An 11196-nucleotide genomic window follows, 5' to 3' on the forward strand; every position below is an offset into this window, starting at 1 on the left:
ATTCCGGATCGCCGGGCGGGTACTACTCAAGAGGATGTCGTTATCAGGAGAAAGAAAACTGGCGTTCTACGGATCGGAGCATGGAATGTCAGATCCCTTAATCGGGCAGGTAGGTTAGAAAATTTAAAAAGGGAAATGGATAGGTTAAAGTTAGATATAGTGGGAATTAGTGAAGTTCGGTGGCAGGAGGAACAAGACTTTTGGTCAGGTGAATACAGGGTTATAAATACAAAATCAAATAGGGGTAATGCAGGAGAAGGTTTAATAATGAATAAAAAAATAGTAGTGCGGGTAATCTACTACAAACAGTATAGTGAACGCATTATTGTGGCCAAGATAGACACGAAGCCCATGTCTACTACAGTAGTACAAGTTTACATGCCAACTGGCTCTGCAGATGATGAAGAAATTGATGAAATGTATGATGAGATAAAAGAAAATATTCAGGTAGTGAAGGGAGACGAAAATTTAATAGTCATGGGTGACTGGAATTCGAGAGTAAGAAAAGGGAGAGAAGGAAACATAGTGGGTGAATATGGATTGGGGGAGAGAAATGAAAGAGGAAGCCGTCTGGTAGTATTTTGCACAGAGCATAGCTTAATCATAGCTAACACTTGGTTCAAGAATCATAAAAGAAGGTTGTATACCTGGAAGAAACATGGAGGTACTAGAAGGTATCAGATAGTTTATATAATGGTAAGACAGAGATTTAGGAACCAGGTTTTAAATTGTAAGACATTTCCAGGGGCAGATGTGGACTCTGACCACAATCTATTGGTTATGAACTGTAGATTAAAACTGAAGAAACTGCAAAAGGTGGGAATTTAAGGAGATGGGACCTGGATAAACTGACTAAACCAGAGGTTGTACAGAGTTTCAGGGAGAGCATAAGGGAACAATTGACAGGAATGGGGGAAAGAAATATAGTAGAAGAAGAATGGGTAGCTCAGAGGGATGAAGTAGTGAAGGCGGCGGAGGATCAAGTAGGTAAAAAGACAAGGGCTAGTTGAAATTGAATTTAATTGATGAAAGGAGAAAATATAAAAACGCATTAAATGAAGCAGGCAAAAAGAAAGAGAGCCACTTGTATGAATATCACGAGCTCAGATGGAAACCCAATTCTAAGCAAAGAAGGGAAAGCAAAAAGGTGGAAGGAGTATATGGAGGGTCTATACAAGGGCAATGTCCTTGAGGACAATATTATGGAAATAGATTAAGGAAAGGCAAACCTAAGTTCCTAGCATTTGTAGACTTAGAGAAAGCTTTCGACAATGTTGACTGGAATACTCTCTTTCAAATTCTAAAGATGGCAGGGGTAAAATACAGGGAGCGAAAGGCTATTTACAATTTGTACAGAAACTAGATGGCAGTTATAAGAGTCGAGGGGTATGAAAGGGAAGCAGCGGTTGGGAAGGGAGTGAGAGACGGTTGTGGGCTGTCCCAGGTGTTATTCAATCTGTATATTGAGCAAGCAGTAAAGGAAACAAAAGAAAAATTCGGAGTAGGTATTAAAATCCATGGAGAAGAAATAAAAATGTTGAGGTTCGCCGATGACATTGTAATTCTGTCAGAGACAGCAAAAGACTTGGGAGAGCAGTTGAACGGAATGGACAGTGTCTTGAAAGGAGGATATAAGATGAACATAAACAAAAGCAAAACGAGGATAATGGAATGTAGTCGAATTAAGTCGGGTGATGCTGAGGGAATTAGATTAGGAAATGAGACACTTAAGGTAGTAAAGGAGTTTTGCTATTTGGGGAGCAAAATAACTGATGATGGTCGAAGGAGAGAGGATATAAAATGTAGACTGGCAATGGCAAGGAAAGCGTTTCTGAAGAAGAGAAATTTGTTAACATCGGGTATAGATTCAAGCGTCAGGAAGTCGTTTCTGAAAGTATTTGTATGGAGTATAGCCATGTATGGAGGTGAAACATGGACGATAAATAGTTTGGACAAGAAGAGAATAGAAGCTTTCGAAATGTGGTGCTACAGAAGAATGCTGAATATTAGACGGGTAGATCACGTAACTAATGAGGAGGTATTGAATAGAATTGGGGAGAAGAGGAGTTTGTGGCACAACTTGACAAGAAGAAGGGATCGGTTGGTAGGACTTGTTCTGAGGCATCAAGGGATCACAAATTTAGCATTGGAGGGCAGCGTGGAGGGTGAAAATCGTAGAGGGAGACCAAGAGATGAATACACTAAGCAGATTCAGAAGGATGTAGGCTGCAGTAAGTACTGGGAGATGAAGAAGCTTGCACAGGATAGAGTAGCGTGGAGAGCTGCATCAAACCAGTCTCACACTGAAGACAAGAACGCAACACATGGTAGTTTATGTATATTTAACATTAAGTTATTGTGGTATAAGTTCCGAGAAGCTCTATGTGTTTCACACATCTTTGTGGATTAATGCTCAAATATATTGGTGGATTTCATGTTATGTCAGTGCATCAGTATGGAGATTAAATGTCTTCCATATACTATGTTTGAATTTCAAGGGTTTGTAAGACATTAAATACACCTTTACCAGCGACATATAAGTTGTTTTGGATTCAAGACATGTCTCTATTCTGTGACTTTTCGTACCTCCAAGATGCAGCGAATTTTCTATACAGCCATTCTTTTTTAGAAATGTTTCATCCTGCTGACTGGCCTCCACAGCTCATGTCGTCTTCAGTTAAATTCTTATGTGTTCAGTGCCATCTCATACTATAAAATGAAATGAGTTTCAGTATTTCGTGTGTCCTGTGATGCTCTACTGAGCCTCAGATAGGTGACAGCTACAAGAGGTCGATATAACTGTGTGAAGTTTTTTACGGCACAGACTTGTGAGAATTTATTTATATTTCTTTCATAAATTTTCCTTGCTTCATTCTTACTTCCCACTCTATGATTTTGCTATGTTGGTCTTGATATTCTTTCTTAGAAGAAATTGAAAACCAAAAGGATGTGAAAATAACAGAAATAACCAGAAATGTTGTCAATTATATCTCCCAAAATCAGGATATCTTTCAGTACTGTGAGGCAAGTTAACCAGTGAAAAGAATAGTTAATTAGTTATTTATAATATCTATATCTAGTGATTTTCTTGAGTCCCACGCCGGCCGGTGTGACCGAGCGGTTCTAGGCGCTACAGTCTGGAACCGCGCGACGGCTGCGGTCGCAGGTTCGAATCCTGCCTCGGACATAGGTGTTTGTGATGTCCTTAGGTTACTTAGGTTTAAGTAGCTCTAAGTCTAGGGGACGGATGACCTCAGACATTAAGTCCCATAGTGCTAAGAGCCAGTTGAAACATTTTTCAGAAATGTATACTCTCTCAGAGTCGAACTTTTGTCCGTAGGAGGACTTAAAGTGACGTCGATTTGCGACAGTTATTCAAGATATGTTCTCAGGGTAATGTCTACCCTATAGATCCATCTACCGTTCGCCATAAGTGAACCATTTGATAAAGTGGATGATCCACAGGTTTCTTCTGCTGCTCATTCTCACACACATTTTACAAGATTTCTCTGCTCAGTCTGAGACGTGAAGACAGAGTGAGACATGCCAGTGGGAAGCAAGAGAACCTGTGTCGCTGAAATGCAGGAAATGTCAGCTAAGCAGCTAATCAGATGATACTCTGTAACAGCAATAGGGTGTCACTGCCACTATGAGCTGACCTTCAAGCGACCTGTAGCTTTATATTACAGCCAACATATTTGGGCATGTCGCATTCAAGATTACGGGCAGCATGGAGCTAGTTTCCATCAGAAAGAGGGAGGGGAGGAATGGAGGATGAAGAGGGGCAGGAGAGGGGAAAATGGCCATTAGAGGTCTGTATGCAGTGGTTGACCAATTGGAATCAAGCTCCCACTGCCCGTTTTTCTTTTGCCCAACAGAGCCTATTCGAGGTCTGTGGTCTGCAGTGAGAAGACCACTATGAATCACCGCCTCCAAAAAGCAGAAGAAAACTGAAAATTATTTTTGTTAATAATATTAATTAATTATGGGAAGGGACTCCCCTGTTCTCAGGCAATTTCCTCTGAACGACCAGTTATTTACCAAAAAATTTGTTACTACTACAGTGTAGCACCATCTACGTCAAAGTATCTGAACTGTATGAAAAATGACGTTGTTATTAACATGTATTCGCGTTATCTTTTTTCTAGGACCACAATGCACCCCAGCAGAACTGCAGATTTAACAGATTATTTTGTATCACAGCGCAGTGATATAAATCAGCCGTTCCCAGGCACTGCCCTCCTGCTACCACCACCACCACCAGCACCCACTCGCCTGTTTGTTACCATGGCATACCTCACCTGTTAAGGTTATGTCACTTTGTATGGAGTAAAATCTAAACACATCTGGTAGTAAATGTTTGCTTGTAGGTTTGCCTCAGACAGATGGTCCAGTGTAGTGGTGACGATTGAAAGTATAATACTTTCACACAACAAGCGACATGTACTGAATGAGAATTTCTCAAATATATGTGCAATGTTCAACAGTCAAACACCTGATATGCTACTAGACTACCACAATGTATATGCTGGAGACTACCCTAAAAAGTTAAGATATGAAGCAACAGGAATACTGAGGAGTACATTCTTCAAGAGATCAGCCTTTAGAAACATGATGTGTGCTAGCCCAGTCGTTCAGAGAGCTTTGAATGACTGTCTAGGGTGGTGCGAGTATGTGTTTGGATTTTAAGTAAATGTGTGGTATTTACTTACAGAACTCACTCGCCAGAACGCTTCAGAGAAAGTTTTTCCAAATAATTTCGATGAACGTTATGCTATGTTCGTGGGAATGTACGGTACATGGTCACCATCTCACGTAGGTAAAATATTATGTGCATATATATGTGCTCCCTCCAGTGCTAGTTGAAATTATGACGAAAGAAAAAGAAAATGAATATCTCCGATTTGCAGTGGACTATTTTGTAAAACAACATGCATCTGAAGTACTGAAAGGGGTAAAATAAACACATCGACGTTACATTGTGCGTATATGATATCGTAGCATATTCATGGCACTAAAAGCTCCAACATGCCGAGACAATGTGTAAATACAAAGATTGTAGAATTCCCGTACTTATACTCGATAACAGGGCAGTTGTCAAGTCACCGAGGCCATAATCATCAATTTATGTTAGAACCTTCTCATCTTCCCTCTCTTGTGCAGCTACAAAGATTGTTCAAGTAATGTAATTGTATTACGTATCAGAGCAATTGTCATGTCATCGAAGCCATAATGATCAATACAAATTAGAACGTAGAGCAAGGCATGAGTGATCATAAGGCTGTGATAGCCACTATGACTACAGGTTTTGCACGGAATGTTATGAAAGGTAGGAAAATATTTTTGCTCAGCATGAGTGACAGAGTACAAATTGAAGATGTGCAGAAAAAGTTGAAAAAAATTCAATGGCATCATGCAATGTGTCCTAGAGAAGTATGTTCCGACTAAGGTCTTAAGGGACGGGGAAGATCCAGGATGGTTTAATAGCCGTGTTAGAAAACTGCTACGTAAACAAAGAAAATTCATCTCAGATTCAAGAAAAGTAGAAACGTAGCTGACAAAGAAAAGCTGAACGAAGGGAAAATGAGAGTAAGGACAGCAATGAGAGAAGCTTTCAGTGACTTTGAAACTACAATTTCGTCAACCAATCTGAGTAAAAACCCGGACAGGTTTTGGTCTTACGGTAAATCAATAAACGGTTCGCAGTGGCAATACTGGTCCCAAAACGGAAGATAAAAGAGAGAAGGATGAAATAATGAAATCGGTGCTTCGAAATTTTTTCGCCGTGGAAGATCGTAATAGGGTCCTACCTTTCAATCATCGTACGAACGTTGAAATGGCAGATAATGAGATAACTGATCGCGTAAAAGAAAACCCACTACGATCACTTAGTAGTGGAAAGGTATCAGGAGCAGGTCAGGTATCTATAAGACTCTACAAAGATTACGTGAAAGAACTTGTTCCGCTCACGCGAGAATCATCAAATTTTTTGGGTCTGTGGAACGATAAGTGAATCTAATTTAATCTAAACTTACTCCCCTTCTGGCAGAAGTTTCTCGTAAATCGCTGGAGGAACGAAGGGTATCTACCGACTGGAAAAAAGGCACATGTCATTCCCATTTTTAAGAAAGATCTGAAGACAAATGCACTTGATTATAGACTAATATCGTTGAACTCAATCTCTTGTGGAATTATGGAACATGTTTTACGCTAGTGAATTATGAAGTTTTTGGAAAATTTCCATCATAAAAATCAACATGGATCCCGAAAACAGATATGTTTCGTAACTCTGCTCTCATTGTTCCTCCACGAGGTTTACAGAACAGTAGACAACGGAGCTTGGGTTGATGCCGCGTCCCCTGGTTCCAGGGATGCATTTAACACCGTCCCGCACTGCCGTTTAGTGAAAAAATACGAGCTTACTGAGTATCGGACTAGATTTGAGACTGGATTCAAGACTTGCTTGCAGATAGAACTCAACACACAGTTCTTAACGGAACTAAGCCGACAGATGTGAAAGGGTTTTGCGGAGTACTCCAAGGAAGCGTGCCAGGACCGTCACTGTTTACAATGTATATAAACGATCCAGCAGAATGCGTCGAAAGCTCTTTAAGACTGTTCGCAGACGACGCGGTCATCTATAAGAAAGTAGCAACGCCAGAAAGACAGTATCGATTTGCAGACTGATCTGTAGAGGACTGACGTATGGTGCAGGTTTTGACAGTAAATCCGCAACTGTACAACTACACTATTGATGACCAATTTCTGCACTCAGTATCTACCGTACCTTATCTACGATTGACTAGCCAGGAAAAAACAGATGCCAGACTGAGATACGTAGGAATAATCTTAAGGAAATGTAACTCATCCGCGAAAGAGGTGACTTACAAGGCGAATGTTCGTCCGATTCTTTAGTATTGTTTATCAGGTGTTAACAGGTAGGATTGATAGAAGAGAAAGAGAAGATCCAACGAAGAGCGGCGCGTTTCGTCACGGGGTCGTTTAGTCATCGCGAAGACGTTACCGAGATGCTCGGCAGACGTTACAAGAGAGGGCGTTGTGCATCACGGAGAGATTTACTACTGAAATTTCGAGACAGCACTTCGGACGACACATTACTTCCTTCCAAAGACATCCCGCGAAAAGACCAAGACAAGAAAATTCGAGGAATTAGAGCTAATACAGAGGCTTAGCGACTATCATTCTTCCCAGAATGAGATTTTCACTCTGCAGCGGAGTGTTCGCTGATATGAAACTTCGTGGCAGATTAAAACTGTGTGCCGGTCCGAGACTCGAACTCGGGACCCTTGCCTTTCGCGGGCAAGTGCTCTACCAACTGAGCTACCCAAGCACGACTCACGCCCCGTCCTCACAGCTTGCCCGCGAAAGGCAAGGGTCCCGAGTTCGAGTCTCGGTCCGGCACACAGCTTCAATCTGCCAGGAAGTTTCATATCAGCACACACCCCGCTGCAGAGTGAAAATCTCACTCTGGAAACATCCCCCAGGCTGTGGCTAAGCCATGTCTCCGCAGTATCCTTTCTTTCAGGAGTGCTAGTTCTGCAAGGTTCGCAGGAGAGCTTCTGTAAAGTTTGGAAGGTAGGAGACGAGATACTGGCAGAAGTAAAGCTGTGAGGACCGCGCGTGAGTCGTGCTTGGGTAGCTCAGATGGTAGAGCACTTGCACGCGAAAGGCAAAGGTCCCGAGTTCGAGTCTCGGTCGGGCACACAGTTTGAATCTGCCAGGAAGTTTCAATCATTCTTCCCGCCGACATTCGTGAGAGGAACAGAATAGGGTACCAGAAAAGTACGAGAAGTACCTTCCGCCACACTCCGTCACGTGGCTTGCAGGGTATAATGGTAGGTGTCGATGTTACTCCCACTGTCAGGATGGGGTGAGCGGCACGACCAAAATATCGTTTTTTCAGAGCAACCTAATTACAAACACTTACGAGTAAAGAGGCGATGTGACTCCCCCTAGCGTCGTCCCAGCATTGCACGGACACAGCGCTCGTGGCTGCGATGTAGGCGAGTTGGACCCCAGCTGGTCTCTGACGGAATCGCGGCGGCGCAACGGCCTCGGCAGGTACGACAAACATGTACCGGTGCAACGCCTGTACACCGCAGAACCTCTTACGCTTGTCACCAAGTCCCTCTTCCTACAGCGGCAGTGCGGCGAGACCGGGAACATAAACCCGAATTATTTGTTTAAATAATGCACTGCGGTGGGATATCGACGCCATTTTTGTGATAGATAACGTGCTGTCGTTATTGTTCATCATACTGACATACCGCACACACCGTACGATGTGTCCGTGTAGCGACACGCGCGTGGCACTCGCAAGTGTGGTGCGATACCCACCGCCCGTGCTGGACAGATAAGGCAGACGTGCCGCTCTCGTTCTATCCACTTCCACGCAAAACACACAAAAAGTGACTACAGAAAGCGTTGCCTTCGTACAAAAGAAATAGCACCTCATATTTACTCTAGTTATACACTGTAGAGAAACTGGTACACCTGCCTAATACTGTGGAGGGCCCCCTCCGACACAAACAAGTGCCGCAACACGACGTGGCATGGACTCGAATAATGTCTGAATTAGTGCTGAAGGGAAATGACACAATGAATCCTGCAGGGCTGTCCATAAATCCGTAAGAGTACAAGAACAGCACGTTGCAAGACATCCCAGGTATTCATATCTGGGGATCTTGGCGGCCAGCGGAAGTGTTTAAACTCAGAAGAATGTTCTTGGAGCCACTACGTAGCAATTATGGGCGTGTGGGGTGTCGCATTGCCCTGTGGGAATTCCCCAGGTCCGTCGGAATGCATAATGGACGTGAATGTATGCAGGTGATCAGACAGGTTGCTTAAGTACGTGTCACCCGTCAGAGTCGTATCTAGACGTATCAGGGGCCCATATCACTCCAACTGAAGCGCCCCACAATTTAGAAGATTTCCCGGGGCAAGACCAAGACCCCCAGTATGCCCCCCCCCCCAATATTTTTTATAAGTAGGCGCCCCTGCTTGGTGCCATTTCTTACTTTAGAGCTTGTTGCTCCAAGTTCCATTGTTAAACATGCTTCTATGCGTTTTTGTGCCGAATTCGTCTCCACATTTGCGTATGACTATCGCCGTTGCACAGTGTGTTTCCATTTTCAGTTACCAATTCATTTTTCTCAATCATGTCGTTGTCTGAGATCGCCCGAACATTTTTGCTCAGTAAACCACTCACTGTTCGATTTTCTTCAGACATATTGTTTATATTGCCAGGTTTATCCAATATAGTAAATAAATTATTTTAGTTCAACGATTTTAGTTAAAACTATTGTAAATAATTTGTTTACTATAACGAGTAACAAGCAAGGAAACTTAAGTATCAACAGTAAAGCACCCGCTGTCGAACGTTGTAGCAGACAAGCGTTCGGCCTTTACTGATATACTACGCATTTGCAAAACTTCATAATCAACTGATATTTCAGAAAATATTAAAAGGCTTTCATATCACGTTACAATTTCCATTTCTCAATTCTTTGACTCTATGTCTCGGGGAAAGCATAGTAACTGTGCGAATTGCTTACCTTACTCGGCGACCGTTAAGACCAGTAATCTTGTTTTTTCTTATTCAGATCTGCGCTCTTATTATTCTTATTTTTGTAATGTCCTCCACAAATGTTCCTTCCTGTCGGTTAGACATATATACGTACATCTCATTTCATACGAGTTCGCAGATGAAAAAAATTTATATTGTTAGTTAAGAGAAACTGATACTTTCACCTCGTGTTATTAGGCTTGTGGATGTCACAGTCGCCAACTGTAGTGTAACTTTTAAAAATAAAATAATAATTTTTGTTGGAGGAAGATTATGATTGCAAGAAATTTGGTTTTTAACAAATATGTGGACTCTGATGTTTCACTCGTGAAATTACACTGCCATGAACTGCTGTGGCTATCCCTGTGCTGCACCTCATAACGAGAAGACAAAATACAATTTCACCAACACTCTTCATTAAAGTAACAAATACCTACAATTTCTGTGCAGAGCAGGTCATTTATAAAATATATTTCTGTTTTTACAGCTCGACTGACGTCGCATTGGCAGACGCCCTGATGCTTTGTATTGTTTGTTGTACTTATATTCCAGACCAAATGCGTGACTTCTTTTCCGACGCGTTGTAGTTTGTATTGGCTCGGAACTATATTTCTCAGTCAAGAAATAAACGTAGCATTGAAGCAAAAATGCTACTGTGTCGGTAAGAAGGAGACAGACCGCCGACCGAAGTGGACGAGCGGTTCTAGGCGCTTCAGTCTGGAACCGCGCGACCGCTACGGTCGCAGGTTCGAATCCTGCCTCGGGCGTGGACGTCCTTAGGTTACTTAGGTTTAAGTAGTTCTAAGTTCTAGGGGACTGATGACCTCAGATGTTAAGCCCCAACTTCTATCAGAAAAATAACCTGATTGTCTTTTTTCACGACTTCACCAAAGAGAGCCTCTTTATCTTTTACGTGCACCTTTATCCTCGCCATTGCGCTAGCATTGAAACAAAACGTATACGAAAAAAGTCTTTTCTTTTCTTGCTCCCTATTTATTTCTTATTTTACTCGCTGCAAAACCCAGAGAGATTATTCTGCTGTTTTGCTGCTTTTGTAACGGATGCCACTGGGATCCTCACCAACGTGGCCGTTGTAGTCCGTCTCCGTACAAATTGTAAGTAGGCTGTTTATGTTTTCTCTATGTAAGTAGGCCGTTTAGGTTCTTATATTGGTAACGCCACGTAGCGCTATGAAAAACACTGGCTGTGCTGTGTGCAGTCTGTGGCTGCTTTGCATTGTTGTAATACTCGCCATTGTAGCGTTAGGCAGCTGGCTATGAACAGTGCGTAGCGTTGCGCAGTTGGAGGTGAGCCGCCAGCAGTGGTGGATGTGGGGAGAGAGATGGCGGAGTTTTGAAATATTTATATATGATGATATCAAGGTAAATACATTGTTTGTTCTCTATTAATATCTTTCATTTGCTAACTATCCCTATCAGTAGTTAGTGCCTTCCATAGTTTGAATCTTTTATTTAGCTGGCAGTAGTGGCGCTCGCTGTATTGCAGTAGCTTGAGCAGCGAAGATTTTTGTGAGGTAAGTGATTTGTGAAAGGTATAGTTTAATGTTAGTCAGGGCCATTCTTTTGTAGGGAATTTTGAAAGTCAGATTG

General features: G+C 42.3%; 1 protein-coding gene across 1 annotated transcript in view; it reads right to left on the reverse strand.

The window, feature by feature from the left end:
• The window catches only part of LOC124616620, a 175493-nt gene extending 167306 nt beyond the window's left edge, over positions 1-8187 (reverse strand). Inside the window, exon 1 of the mRNA XM_047144944.1 lies at positions 7949-8187. Coding sequence (XP_047000900.1) covers positions 7949-8187 — 239 coding nt within the window. The remainder of the gene's footprint in view (positions 1-7948) is intronic.
• Between the last annotated feature and the right edge of the window lie 3009 nt (positions 8188-11196).

This window comes from Schistocerca americana, chromosome 5 (assembly GCF_021461395.2).
Source record: "Schistocerca americana isolate TAMUIC-IGC-003095 chromosome 5, iqSchAmer2.1, whole genome shotgun sequence".
Lineage (NCBI taxonomy): Eukaryota > Metazoa > Arthropoda > Insecta > Orthoptera > Acrididae > Schistocerca > Schistocerca americana.